The sequence below is a fragment of the Rhynchophorus ferrugineus genome, unplaced genomic scaffold, assembly GCF_030347505.1.
Source record: "Rhynchophorus ferrugineus isolate W39M unplaced genomic scaffold, kcgeb_rfMv2 rfM1, whole genome shotgun sequence".
Taxonomy (NCBI): domain Eukaryota; kingdom Metazoa; phylum Arthropoda; class Insecta; order Coleoptera; family Curculionidae; genus Rhynchophorus; species Rhynchophorus ferrugineus.
This window is the reverse complement of record NW_027472580.1, coordinates 96,742,444-96,767,001: the sequence shown is the minus strand read 5'-3', so window position 1 is coordinate 96,767,001 and position 24,558 is coordinate 96,742,444. Positions and strand designations below refer to the sequence as shown.

General features: G+C 34.1%; 1 protein-coding gene and 1 long non-coding RNA gene across 2 annotated transcripts; one reads left to right on the top strand and one right to left on the bottom strand.

The window, feature by feature from the left end:
* Positions 1 to 10,288: 10,288 nt before the first annotated feature.
* Positions 10,289 to 11,230, top strand: LOC143194400 (uncharacterized). The gene is made up of 2 exons (XR_013005320.1): positions 10,289 to 10,543; positions 10,602 to 11,230. It is a non-coding gene; the product is annotated as an uncharacterized LOC143194400 (long non-coding RNA).
* A 10,394-nt stretch (positions 11,231 to 21,624) lies between these two features.
* Positions 21,625 to 23,424, bottom strand: noc (zinc finger protein no ocelli). Its single transcript, XM_076412865.1, has 2 exons — positions 23,163 to 23,424; positions 21,625 to 23,093 (listed from the first exon to the last, which is right to left on the bottom strand). The coding sequence occupies exons 1-2, from the start codon at positions 23,247 to 23,249 to the stop codon at positions 21,882 to 21,884; spliced, it is 1,299 nt and encodes a 432-aa protein (XP_076268980.1). The 5' UTR covers positions 23,250 to 23,424; the 3' UTR covers positions 21,625 to 21,881.
* Between the last annotated feature and the right edge of the window lie 1,134 nt (positions 23,425 to 24,558).

The following is a 24,558-nucleotide window of genomic DNA, read 5'->3' as shown; positions in this document are numbered from 1 at the left end:
TGACCAATTGTTGAATGTTTCAGTACAAAACAGATGTACTGGTATTGGCAGATAAAACAGAAAAATTATATTAATACAAATGTTTCAACTTATTACTAGATAATAGAGATAACACCTTGTATTTTTGTCACAAATAATAGGGTTTTTTTTGGAAAAGTCCTCATATCTCTGCAGTCTGACTTAATAGTGCGACAGAAAAGAGATTTTTTTAATATTTAAAGCACATGGCACACCTGTTATAACTTAACCTACACTACCTAGTAATTTTCTTCTCAAACTTCTAGAAAGGTTTCCAGTCCCAAGACCAGATCTACAATTTTTAACTTCCTTGATTATTTGACATACTTATGGCGCACTTCACGTAAGCTTAAAACATGGCATAGTTTTCAAACATAGTTTAACTATACAAATTCAAAAGGTGTTTGTGTTTTCAACCTCCAGATAGATACATTGTTGTTGTGTTGTGGTAGTACTTCGACGTTTTTATATTCTCGTAATATCACTAGGTGTTTTTTCACATTCCGTTTAATGTTTTCAGATTGAAGACTTGTTTATTAGGCTTCAAGATTTGTTTATATAAAAACAATTTGTTTCGGAAGTGATAATTCGGATTGACGTCCAAACAATCATCACATTTGAGTCTCATGAGCATCAGTTCTACTCTTTTTAATACGAAAAGCGTTAAACGTGATTACGTAACCATCAGTTCAGGTTTTTTTAGAAATCTTCTTCGTTCTTCGGTGTCTGGATTGCTTTAACAGAAATGTAAGCAAAATGTTGTTTGTGAAAACGGTACATGTATCATTGATCGTTGCTTTATAAAATGTAAAAAAATATTTTTTTCCCTTAATTTAATTACATACATTAATTAATTACATAACATTTAAACATCAATAACAATCAAAGTGATAGAATCTTTTGATAGTTTTCACTTTTGTCCACTTAATATTAAAATTGTAATGATATATCGATGTCATTTAATATAATAAGAATCAATAATAATAACAATATTCGAATAACTAAGTATTGGATTGCCGTTACGACAATGTCACACGATTCCCTCACCTGACACTAAATCGAGTCGATATCGCGTAATCGACACTGACCGATAAAGGAGCCAAACCCGGCGCGAAATAATGTACGCCGCGGCAAACGTCGTTCTTTCTATTCAGTTCTTGTGTCGCTCTGACAGGACATTAATTTGCGCAATGATATATGGCGGCTACATTAATTGGATACACTCGGTAATTAAATGAGCATAATTAATCAGTTAAGCCGGCAAAAGGAAACGGCAACAACAACAACAAAAAATACGACTTGAACGAGGATCGAGTGAGTGGCTCGGACGTCTGATGAGAGAACATTTGTAAATATAAATAGACGCGGCTCGGTTTTGTAGGCGATCTACGACATTCAGTGAAGACATTAATCATTACTGTTCTCTCCCTCTATCGTTGGGCTTTATTGTTAGTTATTATCAATTGTTGATGACACCGGGCAAAGGTTCCGGCGAATTATTGAATAAGCAATAAATAAATTTTAGTAAGGTAGTGTAGAAATAAGTTTTGACAATTTTCGCAACTCTGACGCTTTATTCAAAAACATTGTTGCAATGTATATTATTAAAAGTATATTTGATGGTATAATTTTTTTATACCACACATTTTACATTGCTTAACGGTCAGTAGCATCTTTTTCTTGAAAGCAAGATATTTTGGTTTATTAGTCAGTTCATTTTATTTACAAAATTGGACAGTTCAATGACAATTATTTCATGTTTCAGTTACATGTTCATAATATCGAATCGAACTTAGTGAGTAAAAGTTGGTTTTGTGGTTAGTATAAAATATTGTTTTATCTTGTTAGAATCAAAGTTAATCGAACTCGCTTAATATTGATTACAATACTACGATTAAAAATTCGTCTTAAAACTGTTAAGAACTAAAATAGGCATAATTTAAAATAGGCATCATTTATGATGTTTCCTTTATATTTTATATCTTTATATCTAAGTTGGTCGTTGGTTGAGAAGCTATATTGCTCTGGTGATGATGCTGGCCTATAATGCCTTTAGAAACTCCAGTACTAAGGGGATACCGCCTTCAAGGTGCGATTACGAGAGTCTGATATATAATAAGGGATTCCAGATTGATCTGATTTTATTATCTCCGCATAGAAGAACCAATTTGAACATGAGTTTGAACAGACTTGCTTTACTGAGATTGAAAGCGCACTTTTTTACACAGGAGAGGTAATATAAGATGGTATATGTCATTTCCTTTGCAAATGGTCTGTTATAATTTTATCTAGAATGGAAAGTCGGACACGTAAAGGTTGTATATGATGCAAGCCACAGGGAAAGTGAATCCTGGAATCCTTCTTGAATCCTGGAAGGTTTTACTTTCCAGGAATGATGGGTTTATTTATACTGGGTTATCAGGTAAGTCTAGATTTATTGTTTTATATATTATGCTAGACGCTTGCTTAGAATCTTTGGAGAGAAAAATTTTATGTGATTTGGCATTGGAACTGTTATTCTATCTCTACTAGGAGCATTTATGTTCGAAGTTTTTTTGATCAGGCTTGATATTATTAGTGGGGGCGACTAGATGATTTGGTGAGGGTTCTTTTTGTTAAAAATGTAGAAGCAAACAAACATATACAGAAAGACTAAAAAAATCAGCGAACAAACAAGGAGACAAACTTTGGCCAAAGTGAATTGTGATTAGCTTAAACTGAGCTTATTTAGTTAAAATAATTTTGAAAATCTCTCAGGTTGTTACCTGTTTCTCGTGTTTAAATTATGTTAAGCGTAATTTTACTAGATATTTCTTTTATGTAGAGAAATAATGTGCATTTTATTCATTATGCATCTAAACGGCACTATACCGTTTTTAAATCGCGTAAATAATAAGACTGGACGGAGGTAGTTGTGTGAACGGCAGATGCAGAACCTGCCACTCCTTTCGAACAATTACAACACCCTTACCGAGCCGAATTAACTAAATTAGCACTGACAGTGGAATAATGATATATAAAAAGCTAAAACGTGCATTTTTTGTCCGGGGGGCAATTTTATTGGCCCCATAGTCGAACATTAATACAAAGAGAGCGGACAGAGAGCGCGAGCGAGAGGGAAGGGCGAAATTTACTGTCGGGGGAATAAAAGAATAACTTGTCAGCGGGTCGTAAAAAGTTTATCTCCGGCATTAAGCGGAAAAATCATCAATAACGGGAATAAAATGAATTAATAAATATGGCATGTTGTTACAGTGCGAGGGCTTTATCGGTTTATGTTCGATATTTATTGCTTTGGGTCGACTGTCTACGACCATCAAATTGGATAGATAGCGAATTGTTGCTCAAACAATTCATATTAACAATTAAAACATATTGTCCCGCATGAAAAGTTACAAAGAGGAAAAATACTGCACTTAAAATGAATAATAACCTCATTATTTTAAATATTCAGACACTTTGGAAGTTTTTCTAAATTTTTTTTAAACACTTTTCCGTGGTATACAGTATAAAAGCACACTTATTAATAACGAAATTATATATTCTACCACCACTAAATATGTACACAACTTCAAAGAATTTCAGTCAGTTAAAATTCCATTCGTGCTAATCCACCGCTTTCGATACTCTAATCTTCGAACGATGATTGATTCTGTAAAATCCTAGAAATAATGTAACTGCACAATCAATATTTACGCGGCAAATGTCGAACAGGAAAAATGTCGAAGTAATTTATTGGACACGCAGAAATTGCAGTCTGTTTGACTAGCGTAATTCCATCAATAAAGGTCTTTAGACTTGCTATGATGATGGGGACCGAGTGTAATTAAGACGATTGTTGATAGTTGCGGCTTGGTACATCTGATTCAACGTTTGTTTCCGGAAATGTGCCATAATTTTTTCTCCAGATTAAAGTGCAGTGATATGATACGCTTAATAATCTCCTATAATATATAGTAGGGTGGATAATTTGTGAAAAGTGTACATGTTAGGATAGTAATACACTTAAGATACATTCCTTAATCAGTTATCCAGTTATTCACTTTTAACCTTGTGAAAATTGGCGATATATATACAGACATGAGGGTCTCATAGATTCGTAATCAAATAAACATTTTTATTAAATAAAAATAATGAACCTATATATTTTGAAAGATCCGTTATAATAAGAGAACGAATAATTCAACACAGGGCCTGTTCGCTGAGTTTATATCAAGTTACTGTACGTTTCTGAACAGTATAAAACAACTAACTGTCTTCTTGCCAAAACTTGCATACGCATGAACCATGGAAACATCTGGAGACCATAACAAATGTGAGCTAGTAACTAGCTGTTTTTTTTGTTGTTGTTGCATTTTTGAAAGACACTCTGAAATATTTAAATGCACTTAACACAGTTAAAATAAAATGGGAAATTAATATGTGGTTTAGTCTCTCTGATTGGATACAAAGTATCTCCGATGACAAGCTGGATATCTTCGAAAATATATTTCAAGACAAATATATATTAATTTTTCACTAATTCTTCAAAGTAAAACAAGATCTCTAAAAGAGACATTACGGTATTTTTTGACCTGATATTACAAATGAATTTGATGCAAAACTTTGCCGAGTTGGGGAAACTGTCACAATTCCACAAATGGCTTCATGAGGTTGTTGCAATGGCAGAATGAGCTGACGTGTTCACTCCTTCAAAGTCTTCAATGAAAATTGCAAGGAACCTTCTTGCTATGTTTGGCTATGCATCAATGGTTCTTTGCAAAATAATTCTGAAATAATAGCCTGCGCATGTGAAGAGTGTTTACTTCTCAATCAACACTGCTGTTGGCGTCTAAGGGCTTCGAATATTCGCCATTAACTTTAGTTTTAATATTAATTAAATCTTACATTTTTCAGATTGCTTTCTATGAAATTGATCCATGTCTATTCCGGAGTTATTCGTTGTCTCTCCCATCCAAATTTGATTTGGTCGATTTCGTCACAGTCTGTGAGGAATTTCTTTACAATTCATTTGACTAACATGTACAAACTATTGTAAACTCCGTCTCTGATTTTGTGCATCAATTTTGCACTGATTGTCGCATTTAAATTAATAACTTGTATCTAATGCAATGTCGGCGAGAAACATGTAGAATTTACCTTAAGTATTTCAGTTGAAGGGCTTCAAGGTTGTATATGTAAGATTGTAGCAGTATCCAAGTCTCGAAGCCTCTTAGAAGAATTGGTAAAGCGCTTGAAGGAAGTGGATTTTACTCCTGATTGTAACATATCCTCTCATCTAATACCATCTTAGAGAAGCAAAAGCTTCTGCTCAAATGATTACTTTAGCATTAAATGCCATTTTTCTTTCGTGTATTACTGAACCCAAGCACCTGAACTTGCATTTGCTTTAACTGGATCTTGTTGAGGCCTCTCACTCTAGTAGGAGACCCGTCAGTTGGCAATATTTCAAGATATATGTTTGTGCAATGAAATAAATATCGTTGTAGATGGATTCCATTTAAATTTACCAGTTTTAATCTAATTAATACTGATGGGAAAATTATCAGAATTAGTTTTCTATAAATATCAAAGAATATTTTGGAAAATGTAGGTTTTCGGTCGCTGTTATATTTTTCGGATCGTGCCCGTAGAAGGACATCTATCTGCTGCAGGCCATGGCGGCAGCAGCGGCAGCACGAAATCGACTCCAGCGAACTGCCGCCGCTGAGCACAATTAATTATCGGCCAAACATTAATAATCCGTCTGACATGCGAAGTGTAATAACTTTGGCCAAAATAAATTTAAACCGACAAAGATTAATAACCAGCGCTTTTTTGCCGATGCCGATGATAATGACCATGATGGGCAATTATTAATGGTTCGTAAAAAGTTTTTTTTTTAATTTCTCCAAAGAAAATTCTCGAGGAAATGCTTAATGTTTTCGACTTTCCGTTCGGCTTACCTCACAATTATTTATTCGATGAAGAATAAACAATAAACGATGATGTACATCCAAATATATCAGTGATCTTTTGAGTTGTGTGAATATTTAAAAAATGATTCATACTAAACATTTTTTATATTGTTTATATTTATCTATGTACCTACCAATCTTCAATTTGTTTTTATATTAATTTAAAAACTAAGTATATATCTAAGAAAACCCATCTGTTCTTAATTAGTCTCCATAGTCATAATATTCAGGTATAGTCTATCCAATCACCTTCAACAAAGTATATGAGGTCAGCACGTCGCAATGTTGCAGTATTAACCTAAAATGCTGGTTTACAACGTTTGTCTGCTTCACTGCATTACTATCTAGATTAAATAATCTGATTATTTTAAGTCTTTGTTCTAGTCGAGCAATTTTAAAGATCTGCAATACTTTAATATTAATATAAGAACGTCTCAGGTTATGTCTCTTTGCGTTTCTCTTGATTTCATGAGTAATACTGGGCACCTGAAGGTCTCATATAGGTAATTATTTCTATACTTACTCTACACTTGTGATATGCCACAAATGGAGAATGGCTACATTTGCTGATGATACATAATCGCAGTAGCTGTCGGAGACAATAGTGAAGAAGCCTACGAAGATTACAATTAATAGTGACAATATAAATAATTGGACACAAGCTTGGGAAATAAAAATTAACGAAAGTAAATCTGTGCATGTGCAGTTCACCTACAAACAGACTATACAAGTATCAATAATATTAAATAAAACTATCATCCAAATAGCAACAACGCAAAATATCTCGGAATGAATCTTCATGCAAAACTTCGCTGGAACATATAAAGAAGAAAAGAAAAGAACTGGAATTGAAATATAGGAAAATGTACTGGCTAATTGGAAGAAAATTACAATTATCAGTACATAATAAATTGCTATTATTTAAACAAATACTGACATTATGGACATACGGAGTTCAATTATGGGGATGTTCTGCCAAGTGTAACATAAATAAAATACACATTTTTCAGAACAAAGTACTGAGAGGTATTGTGGGCGCACCTACTATAGGACTGATTATCTACATCGAGATCTTCAGATATCCACAGTCAGTCAAGAAATGAAAAGAGCTGCAAGGGGGCATGTGGAAAGACTCCTTTCTCATGCGAATATTAAAAGTATTGCAGCTTTTGGATGCCACCAGAACAGGACACGGACTCAAAAGAATCAAACCATCTGATCTTGTGTAGTGTTGTATAATGAGGTGCATATAATAAAAAATACAGCAGTGACATGTATAAACTTTATTTCACCAGATAGGGCCGATAGTTACTTACCTAGATTAGTTATTTACCTAGATTTAAGATATCATAAAGACAAATTGTAGGTTAGTCGGAAACGACTAGTAACGATGTAATAATAATTAAATAATAAAAAAAATATACTATCTAGATGAATCTAACAAACTTCTTAGGATTTTTGAAATATTTGTATTTTTTTATCTTACTTTTCGCGAAACATTCTCATAACTAGACTTCATAGGTCCATATCGATTTTAGAATGTGAACTCATACAACAGTAACTTAATATGTAGGTATAATTATAATTCTCTCTCAATTCACATTAATATTATATGCTGTTACTTCGACGTTGAAATATGCTATATTATTCATTTTATTTATTTCATCTTAATATAACTCAATTAAAAACAGTTATTTAAATATTAGTATTTAAAAAAACTATAATAATAAATTAATTAATACAATACTGTAACAACATTATCTATTGGAACAAGAACAAAAAAGACAACTTAAATAAATAATATTTTCTAAAATGTGCATGTGATTAAGAAATCAATCAATCATATGACAACATATGAATTCTTTAGCTGTAGTATGTTTAATGGATACATTATTCGATGTTTTGTTGACCTATAAGTTGACAGTCATAATTGTGCTATTTAACACTTTTAGACCCTTTTCTGTAGTGATATGTAAAGTCGCTAGCTACACCAATAAACTATTGAACATAATCATATTCAACAAAAGTGTTATGTATGTAATAAAGTTATTTTTATGCAAAATTATATAATTTATTGTGCATTTATCATTTTTGTACACCACATTTAAATAAATAGGTTTTTAAATTTTTTCTAATTAAATTAATTTCAATTTGTGTATATAAAGTAATTAGATTTTCAATTAAATCATTTTCATATTACGTAACTAAACCGTAACAAATGTTGTTCATTGTAAGAATGAAACGATTGTACGTACGAAATGTTTAAAAATCACGACTTGTACACCTACTATTTATTTTTGACAGTGAAGAAAAAGCGACAGAAAGGATTTCACAAAGCCAGAGACTTTTGTCAAATATTTATCTGTACTGAACAAATAGTTTGTCCGCTTTTACCACATTCTGGCAGTTTAAAATGTCGAAAGTTGGATAAACAGAGGCACCGGTCTTGTTTGCCCCGAGTAAATAGTCAAATGTCTTGGTAATTATGATCGTTGTCGAGTGGTCTTAAGGCGCGCTGACGCTTTTACAGTCGCCGGGTTTGCACAAGGACAGATGTAGTGGCGAGGGATTTTATTGTAATTAGTTTTTGTTTGTCGAGCTGATACGCGTAGATTAAACGCGATACAGTTACAACCTGAAGATAAAACCGTTTCGATTTTATAGCGTGCCTACTTTCTTGTAAACATCGCGCTATTTTCACCGCTTGACAACAGACAGCGCGTTGTAAAGTCGTCGGGTGTTTTATCAGTGAAGCCATCAATAAAAAATGAGTGTCCTTCCGCGCGCTGACGCCAGACCGGTAATTTACCTACCTTTTTGACCCTCCATGTTTATAATAAGTACCTAGGAAAACACACCCCGATACAGGCGAAATCATACGGTCGGGTTTGTGTGTAACTAAAGCCGGCAATTTTCCTTTTGCCCATCGTTCTACGGTCTATGAAAGCCGCAACTGCCGCTCCCGTGACCATCCAACGGTCTAGAAAACAAAACATCGTCTTATCTTCGTTAGAATTTTCGAGAAATAAATAGAAAAAAAGAGAAAAACAAGAAATGTTATTTCTATACCATAACCGATTTTTTAAATAAATCTAAAGTTTGAATTAACTTCGAAGTTTTCTTGAAGTCATTCGTAGTGGATGAATTTTTGTCTAGTCCATAATCTCTTATCCTTTGTTTAAACATTGTCATTATCATGCATCATTTTGTTTTCTTATTTTCTTTTTTGCTTTCATTCTTATATTTTCATTGGTTTTCTGTTAAATTATTTAATCTTAATTCCTTATTGTTTATTGTATCTTCTTATTTATGGAGTTTCTCTACGTCCATGGGTCTTTCCTCCCCTATACCATCTCATTGTTCTTTCGCATATTTCCTATCATATATTTCAATTTCCCTCAATGATACGTCTAGATGAGTCTCCGTCTACGTCCTAGATGTCCTTTGCCGACTGAATAATTGGAAAGTTCCTGTAAAAAACAAAAAGAGCATAACTGAAGACGAAGGAATTTAAGAAAATGTATTGGCTACTTGAAAGAAATTCCAAGTAGTCTATATATAACAAAATTCTATTATATATGGGAATATTGAAATTTGTTTAGACTGATGGTATGCAATTCTGGAGTTGTGCCAGAAAGAGCAACATCCAAGTGGTCCAGCATTTCCAGAATACTACCGATATAGGGACGTCTATTAGGATCTTCAAATGGATAGTGTTGACCAAACCATATCTGAATTTAGCAGTAGATACGAACAAAGGTGGACTATGTGAAGGTCAAAGTTATCCAACTTTAGCACAACACAAACCTAGCAAGAAGACTGAAGAGGATGAAACCAAATGAATTAGTGAAATAGTGCTAGTGCAAAGCAAAGTATTATGCGGTCTGTGCTACATTTTGATTTTAGTGTGTTTAAAATACTAGAACACAAATTGTGAAAATTTTCCGAACACAACTTGTAAACGTTTTGAAGCTATATTTCAATGATAATTTGTCAAATTGTTTTTAAACTCAAGAGAAATATTAATTTTTTTAGTTTTTAGACGAAAACAAAATGTAAATTACAGGTTATTTTTCATCAGAAAAAAAAATCAACTAGTATACATTTTAATAAATAGGAGTTTAGTTCGAGTTACTGTTTAATTATATTTATTAATTAGAGCTAATGACTATAAAAGTTATGGCATAATATCTCATCAAATTATATTTGCTGAATATTTCGTACATGTCCGATGCTCTACAGCATTCGATGGTCGAAGGTAGTAATCATATAGTGGTTTAAACCTATAATTTGCTTATTCCACCGTGAAAAACTGAAAAATGTACTAAACACAACCGATAATATCGATTATGTTAATGTCGGGTCATTAAAACGTCAGCTTTCGTTCGAATGGACACGTCAATCATTTCACGGGCCCGAACAATGGACGTGGAAAAACTCTTTTAATGCGATCGAATGGGACGCTAATTATTTCTTTGTTCCTTCGTGTGTGTACGTACAAAGGAAAAAATAAAATACTGATGACACCGAGAAACTGTTTCGTGGGAATACGTTTGCACATGTAGTTGGTAAATGCCTTTATTATGAAGGATGTTACTGCAGCTGATGTATGTATCTTGATTTTAGAGACAACAGGAAAACATCAAGGCAGTTGATAATTGGTGCAATGCACTGTTTAATATTTGCTGATTTTGGTGAGATTAATTTAATCTAGGTCTTTTTTGAAATTATGCTATATAAACAGTGAACTCACAGCATCAAGATGTTTAATGTATTATCTGCAGCAATTTGTAAATTCGTTGTAGAATTAGACAATATTTTCCTTCTCATTTTATTCTAGTTAAAAAGAGACACAATGCTGTCTGATAAGTTCGAATATGTAAACGAGCCAGCCTGCAAAACTCGCCCGGTTGTTAAACGTCTGCAATTTCTTCAAAATATTAGTTTTAATAACTACAGGTTATATACAGGCAAACAACGTTGTTTCAATGCTTTGCTTGTTTTGATGAATTTCAAATCGCTGCTTATTATTACTTTAAATGAAAATGACGAGAAAGTGATTAAAGTGATACAATTTGTTGCACGGTATCATTGGATCAACATACCTAGAAACAATGAAGGTATGTGAAGCCTACAATGGACACCATATTAAAGAATGTGGCTAGAGTCATACTAGCGGAAAAAAATAATGTATCACTGATATATAAATATAAAATAGTGTTTCATGTTAAAATAAATTATTTTGATACCATCAATTTTGTTTAATGTATTTAATTTAAGTTAGAAAACTGGACTTCTATTTAAATATTAGCATTTAAAATTATTTTAAGGCACCTATTGAAGAAAAACATTCATCATTAAATTCAAACAACTTGTTGAAAAGGCAAATTGCATCAATTAGTACTAGTTTGGTTTTAATGAGTTCCTCGAAATACGTTGTCGATATATTCTACTCTATTTGTATTAACTAAATAGACTTTATTTTATTTCAGGTTTTTTAACTAAGCTACACTTTTTTCCCATTAATTACCTTTCGAGATCAAACATTTTCACCAAATATAATAATTAATTATACAGAATGTATAAATAAATAAAAATAACAACACTCAACGTTTTTATGAAGAAATTCTCTTTGGAAGCAATAAAAAATAGATATATACAATCTACAGTATTTTCTTAGATGTCGTCCAGAACACTTAACACAATTTGTATCTTTGTTACAAAAAACTGGGTGTATCCAAATGTCTGACACTTTCTCCATTGAGGCAAGAGTGCTGTCTTTTCACTTTTAGGGCTGCAAGTAGTTGTATTGAAACTATTTTATTTTACATATACATTTCTTCCACAAATACATTATTAGTCAACATTATTACTTTATGACTAACAACTATTGCTTCTTATAATATTCCAGTTGCATAATTTTTTTTAAATTTAGAGGTAGGTAAGTAGTGGAGAAATTTTAGTTTCTTATGGACTCTATTTTTGAGTTCGTTACTTGTTGTCGTTACTTTCCGTTTTTTGTTTTTAAATTATCCATCCTGTTCCTTTTGTTAATTTGTCTTCATGCTTTTGATATTGAATATCGTTGTTGGTTACTTGTTGTGGCTTTCTATTTGGCTTTGTGACTAAAACCGTATTAGGATAGACGTCTGCATTCTCGAAGCTTCTGACACTTAAAATTAATTGGTTGATTTTATTTAGTTGGGTATTGTTTAGTGGAATCATTTGTTGCAGTGTGGTCCTTAAATAAATTAAATTTTCCTGTATTATAAACAGATTTTCTTGGGATTAAATTTTGGGATTAAATTTTCTCATTTAACATGAAACTTGGTGCTGCTGTGTACTCAAATCGTATATAATTTAATATTGTTGAGCGAAAAAAGATATATATTAAGATGATGTTAAAAAGCTGTATGAAACGCTGCTGACGAGTCTGGTTCAAGATAGGAAAGTGGTGTAGGATGCACCTATTGCTGAGTTCATTTTACGTAACTGTGCCATACTGTTCTCCTGTCGTTCGGGTACTATCTTACGAGGAACCTATACGATATTACTATAAACAACAGCGTTTTTTTAATAGTATTTACATGAATACCTTGGCTAGTCATTTTTAATTGTATATAGTATTTAATTGTATTGTGCTAAAATTTTGTCGCGGACTTATATTCTGTCAGAAAGACATAAAAAATAGAGATCGACACTAAAAATAGACTTATTTGTACCCTAATTTTTAGTAAAATAAAATAAACAACACTTTAAAGTAGTGTTGGGAACTATCGACTGAAATCGACTATCGACTGTTTAGTAATTGACTACTTTTTGCTATCGACTGTTGTCAGTCGCTATTTTCGGTCCGACTGATTTTGTTACTATTTACTATCGACTGTTTCAGTCCTGTACTTTTAGTTACTATTTTTGGTTCTACTGGTTTCATTCGACTGATTTTTAACGTTTTGGCTTTGTCGTCTTAGCCGCGACCTTGACAAAAATATACCCACTTTATGGTTACATAGATTTATATGCAATATATATAGTTTTATGATTTTTTTGGTAGTTTGCTTGTAAGTAACAATACATTGTATATTAATATTATAACATTTTGGTACGATATTTTTCAAAATTCTTAATGTAATAGGATAAAAAGATTAAAATTGGGAATGATAAATAGTAAAATACTTTTGACTATTTTTATGGCAATAATAGGTAATATTTCGATTACCCTCTAGATTTTTGTTAAAAATATTTCCGTTCAATAATAAATAAAGCATTTATATCGTTTCATTCAGATCATTTTTATTTGTTATGGGCTAGTTTTTTTTCTATGATTAAGTATATGTTTTTCTTTAAATTCGAGTGTGTATATTTATTATAGTATATTATTTAAAAAGTTTAGTTTGTTGAAAGTATTTATACATCTCCGTCTCGCTTATACTATCGTTGTAAAATATAAGCACATATAAAATTAACTGCCCCAAGCAATTATCTCCGTCCTTTCCTCTCTCACAATTTGTACAGGAAAGGATTCGTACATCTTTGTCTGACATCACGAATTGAAAAAAAAAAACAGTTGAACTGTACATTTGACTGAAAATAGTAATTACTATTTTCAGTCGCTAGTTTTTTGACTATCGACTGTTTCGACTGTTTTCCGACTATCCACTTTTTCGACTATTTTCAGTCGATAGTTGCCTACGCTTGTTTAAAAGACATAATATAACTAATACATTGGAATATATTACATTTACATCTTTTCGAGGACAATAAAATATTCCTCTATAAACAATAGGAATGATATTGAAATGATTGACTTTTTCCCGTCGTTCTCATTTTAATCCCGTCGCCTCGTGTGCGCGGTTTTCCATTCCCTCCACGATTCGGAAAAGTTCCCGGTGTCCGTTTCTTATTCCACGTCGGCCACGTCGTCGCAATGATAGATGAACCACCGCTCGACCTCCGGCCGACATCTGCAATCTCTCGGCCGTGATGGATCATCTGATCGTGTCGCCCCACCATTCATCATCTTTCCCGTGCTGGTCCTTCGAGCCGTCGACGTCGGCCTTCTCACTAATTGATATTACCGGGTGTTCTATCACCAGAAGCGGGTTTCCAATCATTCGGCCACATTTCATAATCAAACGCCAGTCCTGTCACAAATCGAGTTAATCAATTTGGCATGCATACGCGGCCCGATTTAAAAGTTAACAGCGCCTCTCTAAGGATTCATTAAATATCATCGTGGTCCGGAGATTCGGCTACTTTCGGCACTATACGTATATTAGTCGGCGCAGCATATTTAGACGACAGTAAAAAACCTATACATCATATACATAGAAGTTTCGAGTGGCTTGAATTTCAAAAATTTTCGAAGAGTATAAGTTATGAATTATTAGAAAAATATTATCATTTTATAACACCAACTTTGTAGATTGTTATGGAACAAAGGATATATTTTTATGTTAAATAATATGGAAACCGAACTTATTTAAAGAATATAGTAAAGGTAAGAATGAAATATCATCATGTGTGTATATGTTTTCTGTCTATTTGTTATTATGCATATATATCTTTCTGATTTTACAGATATTTCGAATCCATACAAATATGACAATAGAATCTTTGAACAATGTATTTGTGGCGATCGCCACGACCCTTTAGGCCACCACCAATTCACCATCAACAACTACAAAGGTTGGCAACGCCGGTGGTTTGGTACCATGCAGTTCCAGGGTATAAAAGACCATCACGACGACGTCTCGCTCTCTTTTCTTATCACCGTCCCCCTGTAACAGTACCATTTCCACAGCGCTACCGTACTTCCTCTACTTAACCTAATATCCTGTCAATTCTCTCATCGACCACATGTATCAATCGTAAGTTAAAATAAACAACTTTGATTCAACCAGTGTTTTTAGTTCCCGTGCAAATTCCTTCCAAAAATAGTAGTGAGTGTTCTGACAAATAATCGCAGCGGCAGCCACACATTTCGACCGACTGACCGACCCGACGAACATTCCTACAATTGGTGACCCCGACGTGATCAAAGTGCCTAACAGGTAAATCAACTCAACATAAGCCACTCGACAGGTGCTTGACACGTGCATGGAAGGATAGCACGAGGAACGGAACTCATCAACATCACGTGGTCGACGACATCCCACGAGACTAGCCTGATGGACGAAAACCACAGAAGCCCATCATGTATACCAGCAACACATGAGCACCCTCGCATCACGAAACGGGACACGTAACACATTTACAGGTACCCTCAAACAAAGCTAAACGCCTCAAGACGAACGACGTCCTGCTACAGCTCCGATGGCAGCTGATCCCGTAAAACTCCTCGCTCAGGTTGAGATCCCCATCTCATCAGCAGTCCCCGGGCGTTTGTTTGCGTGATTGCGGGTGCATTCCGGAACTTGCACCACATATACGTACGTTCCACGGCTGTTCCACTAGGAGGGGAGTTATGTGGCGACCGCCACGACCTTTTAGGCCACCACCAATTCACCATCAACAACTACAAAGGTTGGCAACGCCGGTGGATTGGTACCATGCAGTTCCAGGGTATAAAATACCATCACGACGACGTCTCGCTCTCTTTTCTTATCACCTTTCCCCTGTAACAGTACCACTTCCACAGCGCTGCCGTACTTCCTCTACTTAACCTAATATCCTGTCAATTCTCCCATCGACCACATGTATCAATCGTAAGTTAAAATAAACAACTTTGATTCAACCAGTGTTTTTAGTTCCCGTGCAAATTCCTTCCAAAAATAGTAGTGAGTGTTCTGACAAATAATCGCAGCGGTAGCCACACATTTCGACCGACTGACCGACCCGACGAACATTCCTACAATTGGTGACCCCGACGTGACCAAAGGCTAATATCTATCAGGATCCTAAAATTATTAAGGCCCATAAAAGAGCTGAAGATACAAAAAATAAGTATAAAATACATACAGTTCAACAAAATTCAGGCAAATCTGAAGTCAAATGCTATAACAAAATATACAATGTAAATATCAATCAAATCTGTGAGAATAGCTGAAAATAGTAAAACCTTGTATAGTAGGGTGTGTAAGATATGTGTGTATAGGTATGTCTCTAGCTGTCCAGAATCTACGATAAAAAATACTCTGTGCAAGCATGTGCATTTAGTATATATGTATGAGAAGATAATGAGCACTAATTCTTTTGCAGATAATGTAGCTAGTGCTCGGGGAGTTAAGACACTGATTAAATTGCAAGACAACAAAATCATACCAAAGAATGCAGAAGAAGCAAATAAGGAAAATGGCATCGATAAGAGAATAGACAAACAAGAATCTCAAATCGAAATTGTTAATAACATAAAGGTGGTCTAAGGTCCACTCAGCAGCAGGCGAAACAAACTGACATATGCGAAAATTTCACTCTTAGATTGCTGTACAACCAAAGCCGATGACAAAAAAGATCGCATACCTGTAAGTATTTGGGAAAGTAATCTACTTGTTACGGTAGTACATTTTGTTGATAACGAGGAGTGATCTACCAGAATATTAAAAAAGAGAAGAGCAGACCTACTTTCCTAAGAAAAAATAAAAGATAATACTGAACTCCTTTTTCCATTAAATATATTTATCTTGCCTTTATATGGAAAAATGTTCAATCGCAACCTTTATTGACTAGTAATTAATTAATAATTAGTGTAGGAATTATAAAGGAAAAAGAAAGTTGTTACAAAATGTTTTTTATAAATAATATATTTGTGCTATTGTATATCCAAATATGTGGTAGTTTAATAAATGGTTTACGGTATAGATAAGGTTCGTTGTTTTATATCATTCAATGTATAATTAAAAATTTAATATTATGCTGTATTTGCTTTTTAACTCATATAAAATGTTTCCTAAATTAATATGTAGTCTTCTTACTATTTTTTAAAAGCCATTTTTACTATATACATATAAGGGTTAACGTAAGACTTGATTACTTTTGAACATTGATTACTTTGTATTTTAAAAAATAATACAGAGTATACATTACCCCTTGAAAACAAATTAATACCATGTTGGTATGAGTAGAACTTTGCTATATAAATAAGACAGAGAGTAACCCACAGCATCACAAGCAAGCATGATGTTATTCAAATATTTCTAACACTGGGAACCCGCGCGCCGGCGCAGTATGTTCGACCTACCGGACCACAATGATTTTTAATGTATCCTGCTCGCTACCCGTTTCGCGATACAAGGAAGATATTAAGTTTAATGCTAATGGCATATAGACGAAGAAACATAACAATATCGGGAGGAATTCCGATGGCTACCAGTTCAAGTGATCGCCGACACCGACCACGGAGGCTAATTTAATTTTATTGAATGTTTACTGGCGACAAACGCTCGAGCATCTTGTCCAACAACCTTTTCTAGCGCTAATAGTTTAATTAGGATTTCGCCATCGCCTCTTTATGGATGTGGAAACGACGGGCCGCTATGCCACCGAAGAGCGTTACGTCCATTTCAGGAATTGATGAAGCGTCATCGTCAACTCATCATCCCGACGCATTTTTCAAATTTGTTTCTTTCCATCAAAGTGACGTTCATTGATTCTTAACATTTATATTAACCTAATCCATGAGATTTTTTTGAAACATACGAGCAATTATATGTGTTTATGGCTCGTCATTAGCTTTCTACGACTGATATAGTACTTTTCACGCATTATTATCTCATGGTTGTTAAACAATTATCGTGCGAAAGATTACGTTTGTTTGTGATGATTTTGAAACGTTTAATATAAATGCTAATATTTAACATCCGAGGATTAAAGTGTCATATGTCAAAAAAGCCTGAACGAAAATTTCTCCCGTGTTCTATTAACATTATTTAATTAGAATATGAAGATAATTTGAATAACATTGGCATGAACGGTAAAGTTGAAGAAAATATTATTGCCGAAATTATCAATCTTATTAAATTAAAGTTTGTTAATGCTACGTTGTTCAGCACAGAGATAATTTATTTTTAAGTGCTTGTTATTTCGTCTTTGTTGCTTGCCTTTGCGTTAAACCAGCGCTATAAGAAATGAATCATGCTACAGTTGAAAAATGTTGCGAAATATTACAGTATAGAACTAATTTTGATCTTGGAAGCTATGTAAATGAATGGCTCTATGTCTGTAAAATATTTGTAAAACGACATGTCCTTGAATGGCTATCTTCCTCAATTGTAACTTTTAATCTCTATACCATCTTTTCTTTAGCGGCTGTCCTGAATCCGAGATTAGTTTATTCTGCGCTTTCTTTAAACTCATATTTTTATTATTCATTATAAAATTTAAGTACTAGTGCTACTTTCAGCAATTTTATTTGCTTTTTGATTTTAAATGTTTTATACTTGAAGCAATTGACTTTAAAATGACCTTTGATTTAACTAAAATAATACTATTTTATTCCTATACTTGCATTCCTTCATTTTTCCGGACGTATACAAAGTCTCCTCTGGTTTTTATTTCTTTATGAACTTAAAAAACTACACAACGGCAAAATATATGGAAAAAATTAAATGAGTATTCGATTGATTTGTACGCCGAAGAATTCGAAATTACTTAATATTAAAAGAATAAAATGAGATTATGTTGAAAAATAACGATAAATCGAAACTACTGTTTAGTTACCATATACTAGAAAAACATGACGTTAAACAGAAACAGAGCAGATCATAGTAAAATCAAAGAAATAATAGATTATCAGTCAATTAGAAAGGGCCTATTTGGTCTTATGGTATTGATATATGGGATTTCACTAAAACATTAAACAAATTAATAATCTAACGCTGTCAAAACAAGTGTCAAGTTCTAAGATAAGTTACCATCGAATAACTGCAATAAATAACTACGTAACTAACTAAAAACAGATCCTTGACTTCGAGATTAAATGTATTTATGTTAGATTTCGCTTTAAAATATGATAAAACTTAGCAACCTTATTGATTAGTAAAGTCACAGTAACTTAGAGGCGATAGAGCTACTGAACAACACGCAGGAAATCAGAAGATTGAAGCGAATCAAACCATATAAATCTGTGTTAAGCGTAATCTTAATTTTAGCTCAAGTATCCTAACTTCATTTTAGTTTGTGAAAGATATACTGATATATTCTCTCACACGTCTTGATAATGTATTGATGTAAGTATCACAGAACAATAGTAATAAGTTAATTTCATAAAATAAGATTGTACTAAACATATATCAGAAAAGACATCAGTTAACTATTATAGTAAAAGTACGGGATATTATCATATCATGAGAGATAATTTTACTGAAGTCTGATGAGAGTTATTCAGAAAGAACAAGGACAAGCCGAAAAACATCACGATCATTAAATTAACGAAACGGTTCCTTTCAACCAACTGACTGTTACAACATTGAGATCCGTATCAACATAGATGCAGATTCTGATAGGCCGTTGAACATCGGACGCATCTATCTAGAACACATATCGAATAGTTCAGGCCGCTTTTGTTTCTGTTCGAAATGGATACTGGTTTTGGGAGATTCACGATCTGCTTAATGCTAGAAAGTGAAGAGTGTTCCGCTCTAAAAATCAGATTTAAAACAAAGCGGAAGGAACGTATCTACTTGAACACGTCACAAAACGAAACATCACGACCGTGATTTGATAAAAGCGGTAACAATTAGCATTCATCAACATATATTTATCGTGTATGGCTATTAACATATGTTTTTTACAGTAAATATATGAAATTAGATAATTAAAGAGTGTAAAATCGTCATCAACTGTTTAACGAATGACATTTTAAAAACCAGTAAAATATATTGCACAATTTAAAAACAAGTTAAAATTTAAGACCATATCTATTAAATGTATATATAAACAAAACCCACTTTTTGTACCACATCACCACCATGTAAGGTAAGTTATGTTTAGTTTCAATTATCTCTTCCATATATAATTTCCTTACATTTTTGTCTGTCTCTGCTCATTCTTCTTGTTTTAGCCGGGGTTATTCCTCTCTTCTGACACTTTTTGTCCACAATTTCTTTACGTGTCTTGCGTCATTTATATATCCCCACCAACCCACCAAATTTGTTGTTTCCTAACTATATACTCTTCCACTGATCAGGCTTGACATATTTTCTTATTTACCTTCTTTACTTCTCATCCTGTCCATCTTTGTTACACCCCTGACTCTTTTGGGATATTTAATTTTTGCTGCTTGTATCTTACTTTTATCTCTCTACAATACCCATGTCTCAACTGAGTGTCAGAGTTGGGTTAATAAATTGCTTTATACAATTCCTTTTTAGTTTTGCTTGATGTTTCCTTTTTATGAATTAATTTGTTATCTTTTTAGCACATTTTTAGGATATCGTACCATTGGAGAGAACATTTTTTCTCCAATTTTGTAAAATTAATTATAATACACGATATGAAAAAAATTGGAGTATATGTTGATGGTAAATGGATGGTGATTTAATTCGTAAAAGATATAGAGTGGTATATATGTTTGTTAATTAATATTGTTGATAATTGTTTTGATAAGTTTTATAGCTCACAGTACAAACGATTGAGCAGGTTCGTTCAAGCATAATTAATATTACAATTATTTGTACTCTAATTTGTTTACATTCAATGCTCCGAACCAAATATGTTTTCACAAATTTTTATCGTTAGCTGATCTAAAATACTGTATATTAATAATCTGGTTTTGTTGTTTCATCGGTTTAAACGTAGTTGGAAGCCTAATTCTCTTTACAGTCGATGCTTGTCACTCATAAACTGTGGTTCTGATTAAGAATATTAAAATGTAATAATAATAAGAATATTTTTTAACCTGAAATATTTTTGAAATCACATAAAATAAATTTTTGTTTAATTTTTTTGGATCTCAAAATTTCAATGAAAATCACACTGACTAATGTATAATATAAAACGCTAATAGCTTTTATTGAACCATCTGTTTATTTTTTGGTCATTGATATTAATAATAAATTATACCAATAAATTAACTAATAAAACATATAAATTACTTTCTACTAACACTCGTCGAGTATAAATGATTTTTATTATTTAAACATAAATAATAAGTTAAAATATTCTCGGAGACGAAACAATCCAGTCGTAAACCTACCAAAAATCATCAAATCCTCTCGAATACATTATACTGAGCGTTTAAAAAGGTATAAAAGCCAGCAGAAACAACCGTAATATATTCAAATGGCTGTTTTAATTCCCCATTTCTTCGAATTTCCTAAGCGCTTTATAACTAGTTGTAAATTTCGAGGGGAAGTCATTTAAATATATCATTAACTCGTCTAATATCGTTTTAATCTTCACTGAATTACACCGAAAACATCTTAATCCGTCGATAATCGGTTTGGGTTTTTTACTTTGTGTGCCTTGACTCATAAATCAATACACTATTAAGTCAATAGAATTTTGACTTGTAATGATGATAGATTGACAGTACAAGATGTTTATTCTCTTACAAATGTTGATAAAGATTATGAAAGATGAATAATAGTCAATAAACTACTGCATCCGATAATGTAAAATTATACAAGGATTGTTTAAATTATTATAAGAAGGAGAATGAAGTGAATAGAATAAATAACGGGATGGGACATATTATAAAAACTACATCAGATTACTACGAACCATTTTTATTAAAGCATCAATCAAAAAATCAACATTCAATAATGATAATAAGAATAATAATAATAATCGTAATAATTACAAGTGTTAATGTAACTTTTATAGTTCGCACTCGTTGAATGGCTGTCGCCGTGACGCAATCGTAACGACAGAAACATTGCACTTAACAAACTATGTACAAGAACCGATTAACAATTAGGTATCACAGTCTAATCGCCTGTCGCAGGCAGGAAATCCGTCACGGGACAATTACGGATGAACCGCCGCACTTCCCAGCCTTTGCCCGTAAAGCGCGTAGGGCGAATAATAAGGCCCCAGCGTGGTAGGATTAAACGCACTGTAGGGCGAAGCTGCTAAGCTGCCAGGCAGTCCCGGTTTCGAGTATGGATGGTACCTGGCCGCACTCAGAGGACTGAGGGGTGCCGTGGGGTACCCGGACCTGTGCAGAAGTCCCGAGTGGTTCAACAATGCAGCGCTGCTCGAATCCGAGCTGCTGGTGTGTGTGCGGAGATGCTGCAATAATTCGTCGGATGTGACGAAGCGTTTCCCGCAATAGGCATCTCCTGCTATCCAATTACACACGTATGGTCGGGCCAGCGAGGGATATGCCAGAGATGTCGGCGATCCTAGTGACATGGCCATGGCCAAGTTGTACTTCTGGTGGTCACATTGAGTGCAGCCCGACGGGCAGGGCGGCGCCGATGCAGCCGCCGCAGCAGCGCCCATCAGCAGCTGCTGATTCTGTAGACTGAACTGACATCCAGCGCAATACGGATCCTTGCAGACGGGCACCAAAGCTTCACCTCCCGAAGGAGTCTTCACCCGCGCGTAACTCAGGTACGATCCGGGGGCAGCACCCGCCCCGTATCCCAACATAGCGTGGTGATGACTGAACGGTACTCCGGGAAACGGCGGTCTGAAAGCGGGATTCGTGGCAGGGTCCAAGCCCGGAGGGCAACACAAGCCCAGGGGAGTGTTGAGCGATCCGGGAACGGATTTGTACGCTCCCAAACCAGAGTCTTTTCCTTGAAACATCTCCAAACCAGATCGGATGATGGGGCTGGCGGAAGGCGTGCTCTGTTTTTGGGACTCGGGCGACGATTTTCCGGCGTCGGGAGCGGGAGTGATGTTACCCTGAAGAGGAGATGCCGATTTACGATCGCTAGCTGGTGATTTTTTATCGGTGTCCACGCTGCCCTTGCTGGACGGCCGCATATCGTCACTCCTTTTAGAAACCACGGTGTTTTCGTATGGTTTGAATGCAAGCTTCGGTTCGCTTGGCGTGGTACGATGAGCGATTTTCTCATTTTTGTCACGTACGGAAGCGGGGGACGATCTCGTATCCGATTTCGACTTGTTCTTCTCCAGCGAAGATATCAGAGGCTTACTATTGGGGCTGTCCGCTCCAATCTGAGAGCACGTTTGAGCTAGAAGCGCCAGCGGGCTTTTCTTAGCATCCAACTGTAATGAAGCGAAACAAAAAAACAATAAATACAAAATGCACAAAACGAAAAAACGAGATTAACTTACCGTTGTTGGTAAAGGACTCAGATAATCTGGTTGTAAATACTGGTTTCCGGCTGATGACAACATTCCACCACCTTCTAGCACAACCATTTTTTTTGTTCAAACACTAACTCAAAACACTATCGCAAACTCCGCTCGGACGGCCGACAAACGAATTCGAACCAAAGAAAAAGTTCAGTTAACTGCGGGGAGACGGAGGAGGGCGACACGACACAATCGGATCCGCTGATCGATACAAACTAAACGATGATCTAACTCGTACTGGTAGAGAAAGGGACCCGAATTCCAAGAGTGGTCGAGCGGGGTGGGAGCGCATGCGCATGGAAAAAGCTCGGAATGTAGTGGGTTCACGGATTGCGACGTTGTCGATAGTTTTTTCGTCGCGACGACTCGCTTACTTTTCCCTGTCGGCACCAAGGCCAGCTGCGAACAGATGCATATTATGACGCCGAGTGAAAACTGTCTGTTTCCCGAAAAACCGTCTAATGCGCAACAAGTACGCCGGTTTTTTATTAATTTATTGTTTCGATAAGATATAAATAATGCCTCTCAAACAACAATTATTGTTATCGTGGATTTATACTAGTAATTTTACATAAGAAAGTGATTAATTACAAATGTAATCAACCATCTGAATAATTTATAGATAATAATTTCGTTTAAATTAGAGTCAAGACAATGTAACAGATACAATTTTCATAATATTGTTGATTGTTTGTTGGTCTGCCTCGCAAATAACTACACATTCCTTTTTCATAAGTGCCTCAATTGTTTCTAGACTATCATAATAATATTAGTCCTTATTATATGTAAAATAATACTTTTCTTCCATATAATTAACATATGTGCTTTTTTTAAAAATAGAACAGCAAATTAGAAGCTACAAAATATTAGTTGAAATGCTATAAAATATTTTAAATGTTTTGCAGGAAAAATGCAATTAATTAATACTTTTCAGAATAATAAAGGAAATTCCAAATGTACCATAACATTTTTTTGTCTCTGATACCTAATTACAGTCGGTCCCCATCTCTCAATTAATTATTATTATTTTGAAAACTAAGAGTATCCCAAATATGCTAGATTGATTCGAGATAGGAATGTGTGACATGTGCAATGTTTGATCATACTTCTTCAATTTGTTTGTTTTTAAGGGAAAATAATCAGTTTATTATATATGTTTTTTTAACTTTAGTATAACTCTATTGTGCATCGTAACCTTTCGTCCATATGTAGAGTTAATTAATAAATGTATTTTAATAATCTTAAAGCAGTATTATTGGCAATAATAAAGTAAATAAGAAGAATATTCTTTATATTTTTCTTAAATTGCCCCATTAATACCCCCATATTCATTTTTCATAAATGCATATATTGTTTGTAAATCGTTAAAATTATA